Source organism: Globicephala melas, chromosome 18 (assembly GCF_963455315.2).
Source record: "Globicephala melas chromosome 18, mGloMel1.2, whole genome shotgun sequence".
In the NCBI taxonomy this organism is placed as follows: domain Eukaryota; kingdom Metazoa; phylum Chordata; class Mammalia; order Artiodactyla; family Delphinidae; genus Globicephala; species Globicephala melas.
Window position 1 is genome coordinate 24,683,755 of NC_083331.1, and position 21,249 is coordinate 24,705,003.

At 45.9% G+C, this 21,249-nt stretch overlaps 1 protein-coding gene across 1 annotated transcript; it reads right to left on the reverse strand.

Moving 5' to 3' along the window:
* Positions 1 to 458: 458 nt before the first annotated feature.
* On the reverse strand, positions 459 to 13,678 carry RGCC (regulator of cell cycle). Its single transcript, XM_030882153.3, has 5 exons — positions 13,456 to 13,678; positions 12,725 to 12,910; positions 3,968 to 4,075; positions 2,133 to 2,195; positions 459 to 844 (listed from the first exon to the last, which is right to left on the reverse strand). Exons 1-5 carry the CDS (start codon positions 13,502 to 13,504, stop codon positions 837 to 839), a joined length of 414 nt encoding a protein of 137 aa, XP_030738013.1. The 5' UTR covers positions 13,505 to 13,678; the 3' UTR covers positions 459 to 836.
* Positions 13,679 to 21,249: the final 7,571 nt, after the last annotated feature.

Consider the following 21,249-nt stretch of genomic DNA (forward strand, 5'->3'; position numbering starts at 1 on the left):
AAGCCACCTGGACATTAGCATAGAGGCCAGCACATCAAATCTTCCTCAGCACACGGATTTTATGAGAGCACCATCATTTATAAGTCCTCCAGCTGCCCCAACTTGCCCTGGATTTTGAGTACACCTGGAATTTCCCCTAATTGAAGGAAAGAACCCGTGACACCTAAGAAAGGAGGAGAATGGAGATAGAAGAGAAACCCAACTTTCATTAAAACTGCAACCCTCAAATTAAAATTTCCCACCAATCGTATGCCAGTGTTTCCCTTTAGAGCCCCGAATGAACTGCAAAGTAACACTTCCTCTCGTTTACCATCCTAGTGCCTAGTGCAATGCGGCAACGCCCAGGGTCCATGTTAGAAGTCAAGCGGCGTGTTATTTCCACTTGAATACTAGCTGGATGGACATATATTGAAAGAAATCAAGAGAAAAAAAAAAAGGAAAGCTTACAAAAGACAAACTTCCAGTTCAAACTTTATTTGCATACAAAAATATATTATAATGGGAAAAGCATAGTACTGTCTCCAACTATATATAATTAATTACAAATATTTTCATAAAAGCACTTTAAATTACAGAAAAGCTATGTTTTAAGAGGAAATACAACATTAGCATGAGTCATCTGTTCTAATACGCTGCAAGCGGGTAAACAAAGTCAATTTCTAACTTGCCCAGAGATGAGCCCAAAGGCATTTTTAGGACAAGAATGAGAATGGCCTGGTGGTAGATGAGCAGCATCTCTGGCCCCTCCAGCAGCAAATTCTGTGGCTGATTTTATCAGGTCCTCAGAGCTCTCTGAAGCTTCTCCCTTACGATGAAAGGACCCAGAGCTTCTTGCTTCACATACCTGTCAACAGGAGACAGAGAAGGTGATCCACTCACAAAAGCCAACAATTCCCATGCTTAGCCAGAGCACACCCCTCAGACAGGCATCAAAGCACCAAACTTAATGGCAGGCTTCCCACGTAGTATATGTCTGATTAACTGGTATGACTGGTAACCTGCTGCAATTTCCATGAAGTCCACAGGCAGGTCACATGGATCTAATATAAACTGTGCTGCAATTACAATCATCTCTGTCAAAACAGTCTTCTGATGGAGGATGGTACAGCACATAAGAAAATGGGCAACAAAATCTTCCAGTAAACAGAAACTGCACAAGAACTTTCCACCTAATACTTAGGTCTGTCTGAAACCATGTTTAAGAACAGAGTTCTTTTTAAATAACCGGCTTTGGATCTATTTTTTCAGATTCTACCCAGCTATTTAGCAGAGTATAGCGTAAAATATTTCTTAAGGAAAATCAACTCTTTCATTGTAAAATGAAAGGGGCTAGGATGCAATTCTCCAGGCCTGTTCTGTGACCGAACAAGGCCCCCCAAGGGTAGAGTTGCTGAAACTGTCATCCGGGAAACTCTAGCTGATCCTTCCGGCTCTTGCAATCCTGTTCTTTGGAAATAGACTGGGTGGACTGATTCTCAGGGTCCCTTCTTCTAGGCGCCCCCGTAGCAGTTATGATCCAACATCCTCAGGTCTCAAAATGTTTGGTCACGGAAAATGGGGTGCCGTTAGTGTGACTGCCAGTGGGAAACAAGGTACTGCGTACTTAATCCAGGTCTTTTAGTAACTGGCGTGGGTCTTTGGTTTCAGGATCGCCCCAAGCCAATTCTCTCTTTGGAGACCCAACCCTCTAGAAGTCAGACCTCACCAGACCCCTGACCTAACCTGTGAAAGTTTCTCTGGCCCCTGAGATGGAACCCCCTGGCTTGTCAGTGTAATGCTTGACGGTCAACAGGCTGATTTTTTTTTCTGAAAAGCCTGGCAGGCCACCATGCTCGTAAGGCTCCAATCTTGCTCTAACTACTACTTTACTCTCCATTTCTCAGACAAAATGCCATTGTTTGCTGGTGGTCAGTTCTCACTGTTTGGAAAGGCACACGGTCTACTTCAATGTAAGCTTACCCTCAGAATTTCTTTCTGAGCCACTAGGGTCCTGTTTCTGAGCCTAACGAAGCCTTATGATGTAACTTCCTGCCCCAGGCAAGCTGGTAAACATTACAGCACTTTATCAGAGGTGCTGGTTGGGTTTTCTGTTTGATTTTTTTTTTTTTTTTTACTACCAGGCACGTACTCACTTGCTAAGGTTCTGTCGAGATCAGCAATAAAGTCTTCTAGCTCTTTCGTGTCTCCTAGTTTGGCTGAAAAACAAGAGTTGGGGCTCAGTTTCCATATCCAAGAGAGCTGATGACTCCGACTTTTCCAGAATTATGTGACCCCATCTCTTTGTCTTCAGAGACTTTATTAAAGAGTGTCCTGTACCAACCCTAAGTGGCTGCTCCAGGGTTTACTTAGAGTCAACTCGGAAACTTATTCTGAAGATTAGCCTAAATGTTTCTTTCTGGTTTTTGTAGTTCATCACCCACCCCCATACCCCACCCCTATCCCAGCAACCTGGAAGAAGTATCTCCCTTCACTACCTTAAAAGTTGGGAGATGCGGGGAGACAGGGACAGGGAAGGAAGATTAAAAGTTTGAACTTTTTGATTGTGTAGGATTTGAGTTAGTCAAAATATTCGGGGAGCACGGCACTGTGTGGAATGGACACCCAGATTTCCTAATTCCTGCTAAACTTCTCCCCTGACGCAATTTTGTTCATGCTATCCCTCCAGGGCAATGCTTCAGCCCTCATGGTACCTCCAGGATGGAATGAACTAAGCACTACAGTTCCGTGTCAAAATGGTACAGAGAAGGCGACAGGAAGCTCCTGGGTCTAGACAGCCTCATCCCATCCAGGTGCCAGCACAGAGTAACAAGTCCTCATTATGATTTTGTTCCCTCTATATCCTGAGACATGTACTTCTTTCTGTGTATCTTACTTTTTTCTCTAGAGTTCATCATTCATGCCCTCTCTGAATGCACTACTGGATATTTTTATTAATTAGCCCCCGCTGGCCACAAATAGCTCATTGTTCTTAGCTCTTAAAGTCAATTTGCCACTAGGGCTTTCTTCTCCTCTTTAATTCCTACCTCTTGAGGATCAGGTAACAAATCTGGGCACATTTTAAGCCACTTTCTAGACTGTTCTGTCTCTCTCAATTCAATAGATCCATTACAGATGAAGGGCTGGACAATGGCAGAGTCCCCTGTGGCTGCTAACATTGTTATGTTGAGAAGAGAATTTTAAAATGTCCTTTTGAAAAAGGGGGAAATTCTGCCTTCATGCCAGAGGGAGAAAATGATGGAATCTTCATATTTCTTTTTAACTATGTTCCACTTTTATTGCATTCTGCAACTATTTTCAGCAAGTATAATGTTTCTTAAGGGAAAAAAACTGCTTTTGTTTTCAAAAGGGCAGTTGCCCAATATAAAAGAACATTCAGCTCTCTGGCTGGAGACACGTTACTAGTTCCAAAATATAAGAAACTGCTCATGCGTCTTTAAAAACCTTCTCGGCCTATTAATATCACAGTAGAGGCAGGATGGAGCTGCCATTCTGAATTATGTTAGATCATTACTTGTTTCTTAATGATGACCCCATTTAATTGCTAAATTGGTCATCTGAAAGCATTAGTTAAAGAGTTAATGCAAGAAAAAGAACCCAACTTTCTGCAAAGCCTAACTGCTGAGTTTCACATTCTAGAACCAGCCAGTCTTGGGAGGGCACTGTCATTTGACACTGTCTTGATGACACCACAAGACAGAAAGCAAAGTCTAGAGTCTAAACGTCTTTTCTCCCTGTGAATTTGGTTTCCTGCCCCCCAGTTATCTGATTTCACTTTCACGCTGATCAAAATCCTGAGAAATAACAAAATCCATTCCATGCTGTACTATACTAAGATACTAGTCTTCTCTATTTGTTTTGCACATTTGGGAAAGATTGGTTAGGGGGAAGGGGGAAGAAAGAAGAGGCTGAGAAGCAGGAGGAGGGAGGAAGGAAGCAAAAACACTCACAATCCAACTAATGAACTTACCTTTCCGAGGAGGGACAGCGGGAGAGAGCAGAGCTGGAGTGCTGTCTGTTGGAGAATTCAGTTTTTCATCACTGAAGCTGAAGCTGTTCCTATAAAGTGAATCTGCACCTTTCAGGAAAGAGAACGTAACTCATTAGAAACGATTTTCAGTCTTATGGTCTATTGCCAACCAACAGTTTATCTCCCAAAGGAGCAAAGTTATAAAGAAAATAGGCTGGTTTCCAGATTTTATATTTATGCCCCCAAATGAGTTGAGGCAGGAGAGTGTGCCTGTATATGTGTGTGTGTGTCTTCAATCAGGCACACCAAAGGCCCTTGCTTCCCTAAAAAAAAGAAGCGGGTGACAGGATCATCATGACCAAACCAGCCTCCTTTGTGACAAACCGGAGCCCACTGCCCAGTGGGTGTCTAACTGACAGCTAAGCCAATGCTTGGCCGATGAGGGCGAGGGGCTTCCCTTGGGATTGAGACATAAGGAACCATCTTTCCTGAAAAATGTCCCTTCTGCCCTCTGAACCCCCTAAAATACAAAGATAAGGTTGGATCCCATGACTTGATAATCCTCCCTGCCTGCTCATGAGAGAGTCTTTGTCATGGTTTTCCTGAGCTCCTACATTCTGGGGATAAGCTAGAGGGTCAAAGATAAAGATTTCTTCTCCCACAGGTTGTCTATTACAGTTTGGGTGATTTGCTGCCTACATTGTCATACCCTCAAAGACCAGAGCAAGAGCAAGAGCAAGGCAAGGTCCCAGAAGCAGGGCTGAGCTGAGTTAAGGAAACCAGCCCAGCTACTAAGTATTCAGATGCCCTTGAGAAGATAATGTCTCTGGGCCTCAGTTTACCCATCCATAAAATGGGAAGCTGGACTAAATAATCCTTAAAGTCCCTTCCAGCTCTGAAGTTCTGAGATTCTATTTCTCTAAGTTCTGCCAAGGGGGAGGAAACCAACCCACGGCCAGCCAGCTGTGTGGCTGTGACAGAGAAAGGAACTGCTGGCTGAGCTGCACTAACTCAAAGGCTCAAAGGAAGACCCAGCGGCGGAAGCAGGATGTGGCCTCTGAGGTCACAAAGGAACAGCCTTCCCAGTTAAAACAAAACACAAAGCTAGGCACGGCTGTAGCAGAGATGAGTTCTGGGAAGGCTGTTCGGGTGAGAGAGGGTGGCTGAACCATGAGGACCTGGTCAGGCTCCCTGTCCTCCTTGGGATTCGCTCAGTTTCATCCAATCACCTCCAGCTCAGGAAGATGCAAAACCACCTTTCTTTGGTCCCCTTAACTCAAAATGAACAGGACTAAGTTACAAAAGACATGCCCAGGGCTTCCCTGGTGGCGCAGTGGTTGAGAGTCCGCCTGCCAATGCAGGGGACACGGGTTCGTGCCCCGGTCCGGGAGGATCCCACATGCCGCGGAGCGGCTGGGCCCGTGAGCCATGGCCGCTGAGCCTGCGCGTCCGGAGCCTGTGCTCCGCAACGGGAGAGGCCGCAACAGTGAGAGGCCCGCGTACCGCAAAAAAAAAAAAAGACATGCCCAGAATAAAAAAGGGTTTTCAGAAGCAAAGGTTTCTGGTCCTAGGAGAATTCCTCTTCATCCCTAAAGACTGCTCCAAGTTCCTGGAGCAGTTCCTGAGGCCTCCTTCCTGGTCCTCCCACCCTCCCCTGACCAGGTGGCCCCGGAGCCATCTTGTCTTCCTGGCCGACACACCCATCGCATTCAGTTTTCCAAACATGCCCAGCCCTCACAGTCGATTCTTCCTTCTTAGGTCCAGCCCGGGTCACCTAAAAGGACAACAACCCTTTTTCAAGGCTTTGATGATGAACACCTACTGAGATCTGAAACACCAAACCTTACCCTTACATTTCCCCAGAAATTACTTCCCAGAATAGTGGTCCTTTGAGAAGAACTGTGTGATCAACGAACTCTAAGAAACACCAAGCACCCCTGGAGAGTCCTCTGATGTAACCCCACTTTAATGTGCCGGAGGCATCTTGTGATAAAGAAACAGACTCAGGGACTTCCCTGGCGGTCCAGTGGTTAAGAATCCGCCTTCCAATGCAGGGGACGCAGGTTCGATCCCTGGTCGGGGAACTAAGATCCCACATGCTATGGGACAACTAAACCTGTGCGCTCTAGAGCCCGCGAGCCACAACGAAGAGACCAGGCGCCGCAACAAAAGATCCAGCATGCCACAACTAAGACCCAACTCAGCCAAACAAATGAATAAATAAATATTAAAAAAAGAAAAGAAAGAAAAGAAACCAGCTCAGCCCTATTTCCCTTGGTTTACTTGCCCTTGGGACACTTTTTCGGTGGCACCTCTATTAATATTTCTCAAGACGCTTGTACTCAGTGGAGCTGAACATGGGAAGCCCTTCTGCTCGCTTGTCAGCTGGGCCGCCCTCTGCAGCAGTCTGGATTTTCTCAAGGGGAGGCCTTTTCCCTACGCACAGGAAAGTGGTCACGCCCATCGCAGACCTACCGCGTCTCATTACTGCTTGTCGCCACGTCAGAGTCAGGAGAATCGCCCCCAAATAGAACCCGAGAGACTTGCAGGAAAAGATGAGGTAAGACTGAGGGGGCAGGAAAACCACAGAGGGCCCTGGGGAAGCAGGCCTCGTGCCCGGACTCGTGAGCCAGGAGAAAGGAGTATGAGGCCTCTGGAACGTCATCCTTGGCTCCAAAGGACACCTGAGAGCATCACCCCCAACCCTGGCCCAGAGTGCTGAACCCAGGACTCGCTGGCAGCACCCCTGGTCTCAGTCTCACCACCACACCCTGCACCGCAGGCCCTTCTCCTGACTTGGGACTTCACCTCTGTTCTGCCCCGACTCTCCATCAATTTTACGTCCATGTATACTCATCCCTTGGGAGGGGGCAAACACACACACCCACACACCCACACACACACACAATCTCAGCACCAGTTCACTGCTACACTTTGACGTCTCTCTATTCCCATGAGTTCCAGTGCACAGTCTGGGCCCAACCTGACTCCAGGCTCCAGAGTGTTCAACCATCAAAAGGAAATGAACCCCCAGCACCCCTGAGCCAAACTTCCCCACAGTTGAGTTCCACCCTGTGTTCATAACTGCTCTACACGTCATTCCCAAAAACAACGACCAGGACAAGCGCAGGAGCTCCAGAAGCTGCCACCCTAGAGATGTGTGGCACCGAGGCCGTGTGAAAGCTGTGTGACCCTGTGCAAGTCACTTCATCTCTGAGCCTTAGTTTCTTCTCTTGCGACAGTAAGCCAGGCGCTCCATGTGATACCTATGGTTTTCATTGCTTTTATTCTGTTTTCCCAACAAAATGGAGGAGGACACACTCAGGAGAAGAAAGGTCACCACAGAGAGTAAGAAGACTCAAGATTCTGGGGCCAGGCTTCTTCCACTTCTTCCGATAAATTCCTAAGAGAAAATTTATCTTCAGAGGTGTCCTAGAACAAACCTTCCAAGAACAAACCCACAGACACGGAAGTACCCCAAGCTCTAGACCTCTCTTTACCCTTTATCCAATAAAATTTCAGTCCACGGACTTACAGTGAACAAGATTTCATGCTAGGTGTATATTAAAAGGGAAGCAAAGCCTGACTTCCTGTTCTTTTCATTCCCCTAGAACTCTATTTCTTGAGTTCTAGAAATAACAGCTCATTAGTCTGATAAAGGACAGGAATGTGTCACAGGCTGATAGCATACTAATGTATTGCTGCCCCACCCAATATTAGGTGCTGCCATTAACAGGGGTTCAAGGGACACATAACACTGATGATTTGGGGAACCGCGGCAGGTGGCAAGACCAGATATTTTAGGGCCTTACAACATCTACTGCTATCAGCTCTAAAGCCCCATCAGAAATGTCCTCGGCCAGTCAGGTTGGTGCGCTGAAGCCAGGAACCGCGAATTCAGGGACCAAGTTTTCTAAGACATCATCAAAAGTAATGTGAACATATTAAATATGCAAACATCTAACTGCAGGAGCGCCAGCAGAGCTTGGGAAACTCAGCTACAAAAACAGAGGCTTGTTTAAAAGGTAGACGCGCTTTTTTCGTTTGGGGGTGGAGAGAAAGGTAATTTGGGGTTGGCACCAGCGTGTGCTACTCCAGAGGAAAGGGAAACCACAGACAGTAACCCTGGCCCAGAGCTCCTGTAAATATAGAACAATCCCACACATTTCAGGCAAGCAAACCACAGTAATTAACTGAGAAAAAGAAAGCCTTGGACCTGTTTCCCTTTTGCCACAGGGAATGGTATGCGGGTGTTGGGGGAGGTGGGTTGAATCCCCCCCTCAAAATCTAAATTCCAACAGCCTCCCTGAAAGTGGGATGAAATAAGAAAACGTTTCTCAGTTTCAGCACTATCGCCCCCGCTTCCCTTCTGAGACTGCTCAGTCCCTCTAGATACCCCTCCAGGTGTCAGCCAGTGACACCTGTCACCTGCCTGGAATTCCTAACACACACGGGGACACCCTGAGGGCTCCTAACTCCTCAGTCTCTCCCGCCTTGAACAAGTTCAAGTTCTGGTCTCAGTGGCTCTTAGGCCAGATCAGCCAATAGGCTACCTGTCATGCATGCCCCCCGCCAGGGGCCATACAGTCCCCTCTCCCAGGGCCAAGCTAGAATAGTCGAGGCAAAGAAATACAGACGTTCTAGGTCCTGCACATGCTAAAGAAGCCAGTTCCTCATTCCCTACAATGGCCCTGCAAAATCATAATAGCCCCAGCATACGGAGTAGACTTCAGACATTTTCTGTTAAGTAGCAAAACACTTCCCCGCTCAAAGGAAAAAGGAAACTCCAATCCGTCAAAGATAGAAGTTTGCATCACCTTTTAAAGTTCCAGTTAATATTAGAAACTTCTTATAAAATCAATCGGTGGAATCATAAATTAACACATTGGTTAAAATTTAGTATCTGATGAGTTAAAATGTCATTAAACACATTTCAGAAGTCATGCTGTGCGCTTACGGTTTTGAAAATACTGAAAAAACAACAGATTTTTCAAAATACGTTCAAACCAAAGATGTGCACAATGCCTGAAGCACGTCTGAGTATCGCGTTTGAACCTCGCTGCCGTCCTAACTGTGCAGCCCTTTTACGCCAAAGTTGAAACTGCTCTCATGAAAGTGCCTGGTGTTACCTGTTGGAACCGAGATCTAGAAGAAAGAAACAAAAGGAACTATTTTCATCAACCCCCCATTTGAATGCCACCCCTAATGTGAAGTTGTCTTGCCACTGTTATTTTGGTCCTCTTCACGTCTTAGAAGGATTCCCAGTACGTGGAAACAGGAAAGAGTATTTCCTTATTAAATATCCGTTCTTCTCTCCTATCTAAGTAACTTGCTTCTCTGGGTGAAAGAAGGAATGTCTACTTTTTCTCCTTTGGATGCAAGCAAGCGAAATATTTTTTAATTGAAGTGTAGTTGATTTACAATATTGTATTAGTTTCAGGTATACAGCAAAGTGATTCATATATATATATATATACACATACATACATATATTCTTTTTTTATTCTTTTCCATTATAGATTATTACAAGATACTGAATATAGCTCCCTGTGTTATATAATAAATCCTTGTTGTTTATCTATTTTATATATAGTAGTATGTATCTGTTAATCCCATACTCCTAATTTATCCCTCTCCCCACTTCCCCTTTGGTAAGCATAAGTTTGTTTTCTATGTCTGTGAGTCTGTTTCTGTTTTGTAAATAAGTTCGTTTGTACTACTTTTTAGATTCCACATATAAGTGATATCATATAATATTTGTCTTTCTCATCTTTTTGTTTGTTTGTTTTGAGAGAAAAGGAAGGGTTCTTCAAAAACCAGGAATGCAGTAGGTACATCTTCAGAGTGATGGAGCTGTAAAAGGTAGAGTGAAAACCAAGGTCCCAAGGGTTTAGAGCTTCATACATAACATTTTCACACAAGACGCTGGCTCAAATGTCTCTGACCTATGTGACATAGCGTGACATGTGCATTTTATTATTTTCTTAAAAGCATCAAACAGAACAAATATTTTCTTCCTCATCATGAGCTTATGGATGTTTCTAACATCATCATTAAATAGCATTCTTTCCATTTCACAGCTAGAGAAAATGAGGCCCACTCCTCATGCAGGGCCCTAACAGAGCTCAGCCTGGGCTCCACAGACCCAGCCAGGTGACCACTGCCTTGAAGAGACACCTTCAAACACAACCACCATTGATAAGCAGGCACATGATCCCTGTCCAGTGAGACATCAAGTCTATCCCGGAGGACCTGGTTCACATACCAGCCAACCATCCATGGTGACAGAGCAAGGCCTTAGAGAGAGAGACAGCCCAACTGGTTCCACTATTTTATCAGAAAAAAGGAGACAACAGTGCCTACGTTCCAGGACTGTAGCAGAGATCATATGAGATAACACATTTAAAGCAAAGCAAAGAGATCATTAATGGTTAGAGGTAATAAACAATAATAGTAATCATAGAAAGAGCCTGGCAAAAGAGAGCTGCTCCTCCACGCACCGCAACTACTGAAACCCACGCGCTGTAGGGCCCGCGTGCCGCAACTACTAAGCCTGTGCGCCTAGAGCTCGCGCTACGCAATAAGAGAAGCCACCGCAATGAGAAGCCCACGCACCGCAAGGAAGAGTAGACCCCGCTCGCCGCAACTAGAGAAAGCCTGCGTGCAGCGACGAAGACCCAATGCAGCCAAAAAATAAATTTAAAAAAAAGAGAGAGAGAGCTGCTCTTATTATGATCATCCTGGTGTGTCTCCCCTTTGGTGGGCTAAATTTCAGTAGGATCCACATCTCTCAAATATTCTCTTCCACAGAAAAGCATTAAACAGACAAATGAGTACAACAAATGTCTGTGATCCATTCTTAGCGGCAATTAAGACACATCTTATGCGTCCTTAAGAAATCACTATCTAGATACACACTGCTTCTGCCAGGACTATTTCTAACCTGCCTCGTGGAGGCCAAACTACACAGTTATAGAAAAGACTAATGTCATCTGAGCCTTCTTTACACCCTCCCATTTACCTCTCTAACCACCAAACTAAGGGTTAGTTTAACAGTTAACAACAAAAGCAGAAAACAAAGTACACACACATACCCTAAGAAAAACTACAGACTATTCCAAATATCTCCCCCCAAACTGTTAAGAATGTGTTTCGAGTGCCTTTTCTTTGAGGCCTCTGAAAACAGATCCCAGATCTGAAACCCTACCCAGGGGGAGTTGCAATCACCCATGAATGGGTGAGCTCAGACCGTATTCTAGCCAAATGCAGCTGTGGTTTAGAAAGGAGCTGTTCTTTGCAAGACAGCGGCACCGGACAGACTGTGCCAGCTTTCTTTCCCACGGGGGAGAGAATTTGTACTTGATGAATAACTTGCTCCATGCCCCAGTAGAAGGAGACATATTTAAGTTTGGCTACAGACATAGAGACAAATTTCAAAATTTTTTAGACTTCTCTTTGAAATTGAAAATAAGCGGTCTGGTCATTAGCAACAAAGTCCAAACATACTGAACGGAAAATTAACAGCATACGATTCCATTCCCTTTCACCTCAAAAGCTGCAATTATTTCTAACGCTTGGGCAGGGCTGCCAAGAAAAGTCAAGCTGGAACTCAAGTTTCTGACTCAAAGCCTGAACTGGGTGGCGAGTGTCCTTTATTCCTTTTCAGAAGGACAGCTCATGTGTAAGCCTAGGACTGTATCTTTGCCCTGTAACAAGGGGGAGCTTTGGATTTCAAAAGAAGGGAATCACAAGGAAAGGTCATTGTTTTTATTTCCAGAGTCAAGGACAACAAAGGGAGTGACATTCACGCTTGTATCCCATCTAGGGAATGAAGCCTTAAGAATTACCCAGAAATGTTTAAAATTCACTTTGAAAAATAGGAAGTAATCCAGGTTGGGTAAAACACCAGTCACATAATACTGAAAAGTCACCCGATTTGCCATTTGATGCCTGAAAAGGTATCCAAAATCCTATCGGGACATTCGAGTTCCTGGAAAAAATGGTCTCTCTTTGTAACAAGGTTGTTTAGGACAGAGAGACGCGGGGGGTAGTCGTCACTATGAGCAAAGTCACCAGAAAGCAGCTCTGGGCCCATCTGCTCTCTGCCCACCCCCAACTGGGTGGGGAGTCAGAGCCAGCCGTCCACGTGATGGACCTGCTTGAAGGATGAGGGACACTTTCTAAATACTTGAACTCAGCAGTGCCAGGGATTCTTTCAAAACTTCGGGCAGTGTAGCAACAAGTCTGGGAGCTCAGGGCCAGAAGAAAGTGCAAGTGTTTCAAAAATCTAAGAACGGGAGCTTATGAAATCTTTCCTGGTTTCACAAATATGTCCATATTGTGCCCTCCCATGCGCCCCGACCCCATGCCTGTAGCACTTGCTCCACAACCTCTGAAGATACGGCTGAGAGGGAAAAGAAGGGGAAAGGAGAGGAGGTCGGGGAGCCGCGGGAAGGCCTGGCTGGGGTCCCAGGAGTCCTACCGCTTCGACCCTCCTGCGTCCTGACACCTGCCGGAGGCAGGTAGACCAGCCTGCCCTCCAAGAGCCTTCCCGAGACCATCCTCAGAGGTTTTGCCCCCGCCGGGCCTGCAGCCCCGGAGACGCCTAGAGTCCTAGAGACCGCGCTGAGCTTTGGGGCTATAACCCCGCCCGGCCCCGATAAGCAAGCTGAGCCCCGAGCCCAGAGCGCTCCTCCGCGGGCCGGGTACGGGGAGTCCCCAGGGCTCCGGCACCTTCCCCGGCGGGGCCACACTTACTCTCCGAGTCGCTGAAGCCGCTGCTGTCGCTGACGCTGGCGCTGCTCCGCCGCTTCATGCGCTCCAGGTGCTCTTCGTAGTGGAAGTGGCGCTCGTGGAAGGGCGACGCGAAGTCGGCCAGCACCGCATCAAACTCGCACAGCGCGTCGCTCAGGTCCCCCGCGTCGGCCGAGTCCAAGGCCGGGGCTGGGGAGGGACGGCGGGCTCAGGTGAGGGTGGGGTGGGGCGGCCGTCCCACCCCGGGCCCGGCAGGGGCCGCACGGTTCCCAAGGATCGCTAACTAACGCTGACCGCGCGCTGGCCCGGGGACAGCCCGGCTGTCGCTGCCCGTTGCTCGCTGTTATCTTTTAATACTCACCACCACCCCCTGAAGTGCGCCTTGGTGTCGCGCCCGTTTTCGAGATAAAGAAAGTGAGCCTCGACCCGGGGAAGTTGCAGGCCAAAGGTCACGCATCTAAGTGACACAGCCCAACTCTTTCCCACGCGCTGTCGGGGACTCTTCCCCGCGTTCGCTCCCCGGGGGCGCGTGTGAACCGGGTGGCGGTGGGAGGACTGAGTCAGGATGCGCCCGTGACGTGTCGGGCTCGGACCCCCAGCCCCGCGTGGGGAGGAGGCTGAACCCGCCCCGGGGCAGAGTCCCGACGGTGAGGCTGGGGGAGGGATGAAACGAGACGACGCGGGATTCCGCTTCTTTCGCGCAAGGCCCCGGCTTTAAGGAGACCCCCACTCACTTGCGGCCGCGGCGGCCGCGGGGCTGCCCTGCACGGCTGGCGGCTTCATGGGCGGGCTAGGCCCGGCGCGCGTCGGGGAGTCCTGCGAGGTCTGGGCGCGGGATCGTGCAGGCGCTCCCGCTGAGGCCGTCCGTCCCCTCTCCTCGTCCCGCTCTGCCTGTCCCCTAGTCCGGCTGCGCTCCCGCCGCGCAGCTGCCTGCGCCGTCCGCCCGCCAGATCTTTCCCGGGCCGCAGCCACCAGCAGTCCCAAGGTCTTATAGCCGCGGGCGGGGGCGGGCCGGGGCGGGGCCACGGGAGCCTGGCCGCCGGGTCTGTCCCTGTCGCCGCGCCAGAGACGCCCCTGTCCCCCAGGCACCGCCCTCGCCACGCGCCCGCTGGGGAACCGCAGTGACGCGGAGTCGCCGGAGCCCAGGTTACAGCCCCAAATATTTACCCGCCGCCTTCCCCGCGCGCCCTGACAACGCGCCCCACGAAAGTAGCTTTGACGACACCAAGGCCCCAAAGGGTTTAGGGCTGGTGTTCGGCTGATTCCCGCCCTGTGCCCTGAAGCTCCACGAGCCTCAGTTTCCTCATTTGTGAAATGGAAATGCTGAGCCTCCTGGGTTTGTTGCGAAGAATAAAGTAGGCGAAAGCCGTGGAAGACCCAGACCCATATGGGAGCCGCAGAGGGAGTCTCCCGCGCGTCTCCTCCCCATTGGCCCCGAGGGACTTGAGGGTTGCGGGCGGACAGAATAGAGAGGGTAGGGGGCCAGAGGGACAGAAGTCGGTGGAGTCCAGGAGTTGACGAACCTTCATTGTTCCCATCCCCGAGCCCCAGAGCCTGACTACGGTCCTGGGTGTTCACTGCAGCCCCGACTTTGTTCAGGAGAAGTTTAAGAGAACAAATTACTGCGTAGAGGGAGAGCCGCCTGGCAGGCGACGAGTCCTGACCGTGAAAGCCCTGCACGTTGCACTGCCCGATGCGGTAGCCACTTGCCACGGGTGGCTTCTTAAATGCAAAGCAACTAAAATAGAATAAAATGACAGTTTCAGTCCCTCAGTTGCACTAGACACATATCGAGTGCTCAACAACCATCCTCGCTCAGAGTGCTATTGGACGGCGCTCCCAGTGTCTCTGACCCACAAACCGGTCTCAGAGGGAAAGGAGGCATCTTACTGCGGTTATCAAGGGCCTCCTAGGGCAGGTCTTGGCATGCACCATTTCCAGGCCCACAGCAACCCTGAGAGGTAGAACTACTGCTTCTGTTCTACACAGGAGGAAACTGAGGCACAGAGAGGTTAGGTGATAAGCTAGTCACATAGTGATGGAAAGGCAGGTCTGACGGAAGCAACCTCAGTGCCCATCAACAGATGAATGGATAAAGAAGATGTGGCACACATATACAATGGAATATTACTCAGCCATAAAAAAGAATGAAATTGAGTTATTTGTAATGAGGTGGATGCACCTAGAGTCTGTCATACAGAGTGAAGCAAGTCTGAAAGAGAAAAACAAATACCATATGCGAACACACATATATGGAATCTAAAAATAAAATGGTTCTGATGAACCTAGGGCCAGGACAGGAATGAAGACGCAGAGTACAGAATGGACTTGAGGACATGGGGAGGGGGAAGGTTAAGCTGGGACGAAGTGAGAGAGTGGCATGGGACATATATACACTACCAAATGTAAAATAGATAGCTAGTGGGAAGCAGCTGCATAGCATAGGGAGATCAGCTCAGTGCTTTGTGACCACCTAGAGGGGTGGGATAGGGAGGGTGGGAAGGAGATGCAGGAGGGAGGAGATATGGGGATGTATGTATATGTATAGCTGATTCACATTGTTATACAGCAGAAACTAACACAATACTGTAAAGCAATTATACTCTAATAAAAATGTTAAAAAAAAAAAAAAAAAAAGGCAAGTCTGCATGGTTTCACAGCCATTTTGGGCTTCACCACATCCTCCCTTTCTCCACAGTGTAAGGTGGAGAACTGAGCAGACAGGAGGAAGAGGTTCCAAATAAGAGTGCAGATAACCCAGGTCCTTGAAGCAACAGTCAAGGCACGTGCATCTTTTACTTCCTTTTCCCACCTCCCTTATTAAATTCTTTTTTCTCTCCTCGTGCTCTTTGACTTGCTGTGGTACCCACTGGGCATGCCCTGGGATAACGGAGCAGCAGCCAGTCTGTGAGCTGAGGCCAGGGGGCTACCTTCCAAATGAAGCTCTCCCTCTTTGGTCAGGCTGGGATGTAGGGTGGCGGACACCCCAGCCCAGCTCTTGCATGATGGCTCAGGGGCCCTCTCAGCTAAAGAATCAGTTAAGCTGATCTTCAAAAGAGCCTACAGAGCAGCCCCACTTTTTAACAGCCATGCCAATTTACTAAGAGAGTGACAGTGAAGATCACCTATTTCTACCAGGAGAAGTTGGTTGGTTGATGTCTTCTGCACCCCATTGTAAGGGAACTCCCTTGCCCAAGCGCTGGGGAGATGAATGGGCAGGGGCCTCAACTCAAAGTGTCACCACCTCTAGGACGGTGTCACTTCCATTATGGAGAACTACTGCTCCCTCTCTTTCCTAATTATAATATGAACGTACAGGAAAATATAGAGAATTCAGTAATAGCACTCTGTGTACCCACCAATGAGAACTAACACATGTTAATATTTGGTCATTTTTGCTTCAGATTTTTTTGAGATGTAACTTATATATGATATAGTATGCAAATCTTGAGTGCAGTTTGGTAAATTCCTACCTATAGATACACCTGTGTAATTACTATCCAGATCAAGATGTAGTATTTTGTCATCACCCCAGAAGGGTTCTCTATGCCATTTTGCAGTCAACAGCACCCCATAAGTAACCCCTATGGTAACCCCTGTTCTGAATTCTGTCACCAGGAATTACTTTTGCCGACTAAAACTCCTTAAAATCATACTGTATGTATTCTTTTCTATCTGGCTGCCTTTGTTTAACATAATGTCCAGGAGGTTCATCCACGTTGTTGCGGTGTGAATCCGTCCTCCTGTTGGTGGAGATTTGAGTTGTGTTGCTGCCGTTGCTACCGTAATGTAGTGCAGCAAGGAGTATTCCTGCACATGTCTCCCAGTGTATAAGAGTAAGAGTCTCTAGGGTATATATCTAGAAGTAGAATGATCAAATGGTATGAGTATCTCTAGTCATTGGCTAGTATGAATAAAGCTGCCGTGTACAGCATGGGCATTTCTTTTGGTGCACATAAATACTCACTTCTCTTGGGTTTATACCTAGAAGTGAGTTTCGGAATCACAGGATAGGCATCTGTTTAGCTTTTGAAGATACTGCCGAAGAGTTTTCTGAAGTGGTTGAATGAATCTACATTCCCGCCAGCAATGTAGAAGAACCCCAGTTGTTCCATATTTGTGTCAACACATGATACTGTTAGACTCACTCATTTTAGCCATACTGGTAACTGTGTACTAACATCTTACTGTGGGTTCTTTTTTCTTCTTCCTGTAGCTTTAATTCACATTTCCCTAATAAGTAATTAAATTGACCACCTTTTCATATGCTTCAAACATTTCTTAAGAGAAATAGGACAATGCAGAAAAAGTTGAAATCCCCTTTTTCATCCTTCCAAGTCCTATCCGCTCCCTCCCCAGAGAGGAGCATTACCATGAATTTGGTAAGTACCCTCCCAGTCCACGTTTTTGTACCTAAACTATATTTATATGTTCATATTAAAAAATATAGTATTACTTTGTATGGTTTTTAAATTTACATAACTAACGTGAACATGCTCTGTTTTCATTCAACTTTTTTTTACATACGTTGGTACATACAGATCTAGTTTATTCAAGTAGATCTAGTTTATTTATTTTTATCTGCCAAATAGAATTGTATTGAATGACTACAGAGTAATTTATTTATCCACTCTCAAGTTGATGGACACTTGGGTTGTTTCCAATCTTTCTCTCTCACAAACAATACTTAGCTAACATGCTCTTACCTATCTCTTAGTGTACACATGCGAGTCTACTTCTCTGTTCACCTTGAATCCTTTCCTAGAACCAGACGAAAGGCAAAAGTTAAACCCTCTGACCCTTGAGCCTTCTGGCTGGGTTCCATTTTCTATTCCAGGGCTTCCTGTGGTCCCCAGTCACCTGATCATAGTGATGACGATGGTAAGTAACCTCACCGTTCAGATGTGACCTTTTCCCTCACTGAGGAGGGCTGGGGAGCCTTGTCTTTCATGAACCCTGAACCTACATTAACCATAAAATCTTTACACTACAGTTTATACATATTTCAAGTTACAGAGGTCATTCATTCACACAGGTCTCCTTTGAGAAAAAAACTTGAGGTAGCTATAATTTTGAAACAGGAAATCAGAACTTCTTATATTTTTAAAGACCAGTTCTTTATCTTAATTGGCATCTCTTCCCCTTGTACACTGTTAACCACTGTCTCCTTAAAGTTTTTCTTGAATATCCATCTAATCACCTCACCATTTCTTCTCAGGGCCCTGTTGAATCCTCCTTTTTTTTTTTTTGCAGTACGCGGGCCTCTCACTGTTGTGGCCTCTCCCGTTGCGGAGCACAGGTTCCGGACGCGCAGGCTCAGCGGCCATGGCTCACGGGCCCAGCCGCTCTGAGGCATGTGGGATCTTCCCGGACCGGGGCACAAACCCGTGTCCCCTGCATCGGCAGGTGGACTCTCAACCACTGCGCCACCAGGGAAGTCCCTGAATCCTCCTCTTCATAATTAAAGAGACCTACAGGTCTCTCCTTGATCTTTTCTTCTCATCTATACTTTTGCCAGGCTATCTCATCCCTTCTCAAGATTGTAACTAACATTTCTAAGTTTTCAAATTTTTATTTCCAGATGAGATTTTTTTTTCTCCTTAAGTCTCCTATAGCCAATCATCAAAAACTCCTAGCATTCCTTTACAGACACTGTGCAGAAGAAACTTCTGTTTCCTAATATCAGCTCTCCCCTTCGGACCCATGGATTCTTGAAATAAAGACTGTATTTCCCAACCTCCCTTGCAGCTTGGAGTGGTCATGTGACTTGATTCTGGACCACAGGCTTTGAGCAGAGATATTCTATGCAAACATCTAGAATGTAATCTCAAGGGAAGGGGGCAGTCACCCTCGTCCTTGCTTCTCCCTGATGGATAGAAGACAGACTTGCAGCTGGATTTCACAGCATGAGGTGGAAGCCATATATTGAGGATGGTGGCAAAAGGATAGAAGAATCCCAGATCCTGATGTCTTGATGCCTCCATACCAACCGAACCCTGGTGAGAGACCTACATGAGAGAAAAATAAAAGACAATGTCTGGGATAGGGAGGGTGGGAGGGAGATGCAAGAGGGAGGAGATACGGGGATATATGTATATGTATAGCTGATTCACTTTGATATACAGCAGAAACTAACACACCATTGTAAAGCAATTATACTCCAATAAAGATGTTAAAAAAAAAAAAAGACAATGTCCATCTTGTGTAAGCCAGTATTGTGGGGATTTCTGACCCTTATAATTGAACCTCATCCTAACACCTAATACTTCACATGAATCTCACCAGAAATCCCTCAACTCTGGAGGTGTAAGAGATAGTCATTTCCTTATTGCTTAAGCAAGTTTGAGTTGTGTTTCATTAACTGTATTAGTTTTCTAGGTCAGCCGTAACAAAGTACCACAGACTGGGTGGTCAAAACAAAAGAAATTTATTCTCTCACAGTTCTGGAGGCTAGAAGTCCACAATCAAGGTGTCAGCAGGGTTGGTTCCTTCTGAAGGCTGTGAGGGAGAATCTGTTCCATGCCTCTCCCCTAGCTTCTGGTGGTTTGCTGGCAATATTTGGCTTTCTTTGGCTTGTAGGTACATCACCCTGATCTCTGCCTCCATCTTCACATGGCCTTTCCCCTGTATGTTTTTGTCTGTGTCTCTTCCTGTCTTCTGAGGACACCAGTCATATTAGATTAGGGGCCACCCTAATTCAGTATGACCTCATCTTAACTTGATTACATCTGTAAAGACCCTTTTTCCAAATAAGGTCACATTCACAGGTACAAGGGGTGAAGACTTAAACATATCGTTGGGGGAAGGTGGTGACCATTCAACTCACAACAGTGATATAAGCCAAAAATTGACCTATAGTAGTGAAAATCATCTTAAAGAAGAGAGTAACATTACACTACCTGATTTCAAGACTTCCTGTACCACTACATTTATTAAAACGGTGGTATTGGCCAAGGATTGGCAAATAGACCAATGGGACAGACAAGAGTTCAGAAATACATACACACATACTTGGTTAATTGATTTATGAGAAAGGTGTCAATGCAATTCAATGAGGAAATAAAAATCTTTTCAACAAGTGGTGCTGGAAGAACTAGATATCTGTACAGAAAAAAATTACAATAACACCTACTATACACCCTACACAAAAAATTAACTTGCAATGGATCATAGACCTAAACATAAAAGCTAAATTTTCAAAGTTTCTAGAAGAAAACATAAGAGAATATCCTCAAGACTTGGATGTAGGGAAAGATTTTTGGATGGTATATAAAAAGCACTAATCATTTTTTTAACTGAGAAATCAGACTTCATCAAAATTTAAAATTTTTGTTCATCAGATGTTATTACAAAAAGAAAACTGCAAGCCCCAGACTGAAAGAAAATGTGGAAATCCATATAATAGCACAGGATTTGTTTTTAGGACATAGAAAGATTATCTACAAACTAATAATAAAAAAACAACCAACCTAGGAAAAACAAAACATGGTCAAAACACTTGAACACACACCTCACAAAAGAAGATATAGGAATGACTAATAAACACATGAAAAATCAAACATGCAATTATCCTGTGATCTAGCAATTCTTCTACGTTTTTATCCAAGAAAAGTGAAAAACAATATAAGAATGAATTTTTATTCATAATAGCCAAACACTGGTAACAACCCAAATGTCCATAAACAGAAGAATAGACACACAACTGTGGTACAGTCATATACCAGAATACTGCTCAGCAAAGAAGCAACAAACTACTGACACAAGACAACATGGACGAATCTTAGGAATACGATGCTCGCCAAAGGATGCTGCAGCGGGTTGAATAACAGCCTCTCAAAGACATTCAACTCTAATCCCCGCAGCAACATTGCAGAAGGGAATGTTGATAATGGGGGAGGCTGTGTTTGTGTGAGGGCAGGAGGTATATGGAAAGTCTCTGTACTTTCCACACAATTTTGCTGTCAACCTAAAACTGCTCTTCAAAGTAAAGTCTATTAAAAAAAAAAAAACCGTAAATGAAGTCATGGCATAGAAAACAAGTGACCTTTCAAAGAAAGAAAAATACCTCCACGTGATTTTTTTTTACAGAGTTATCTCAATATAATCAACATACAATAAACTTCACAAATTTTGAATATACAATTTGAAAAGTTTTGACATCTGTTCATAAGATAGTGAATGTAGCCAACACCCACAAAGGTTTCCTCCTGCCCCATTGTCACCCCTCCAGCCCCATTCTCAGGCAACCATTAATCTGCTGTCTGTCACTATAGATTAGTTTGCATTTACTAGAATTTTAAATAAATGGAATCATACAGTATATACTCTCTTTCTGTAATTATTTTGAGATTCATCCATGTTGTTGTGGGTATCAATAGCTCACTCATTTTTACTGGTAAATAATATTCCATTGTATGGATATACCACAATTAGTTCATCTATTCACCAGTTGATGGACATTTGGGTCGGTTCTAGTTTTGACTATTACAAATAAAGCTGGTACACAAGTACGGGCAGATGGTTTTGTT

Coding starts and splice junctions, on each gene's coding strand:
- RGCC (XM_030882153.3), bottom strand. CDS start 13,504: ATGAAGCCGCCAGCCGTGCAGGGCAGCCCCGCGGCCGCCGCGGCCGCA. Junction 4,076..12,724: donor CGGCTTCAGCGACTCGGAGA/GTAAGTGTGGCC, acceptor CTTTCCTGAAAG/GTGCAGATTCACTTTATAGG. Junction 2,196..3,967: donor CGCTGTCCCTCCTCGGAAAG/GTAAGTTCATTA, acceptor CTTGTTTTTCAG/CCAAACTAGGAGACACGAAA.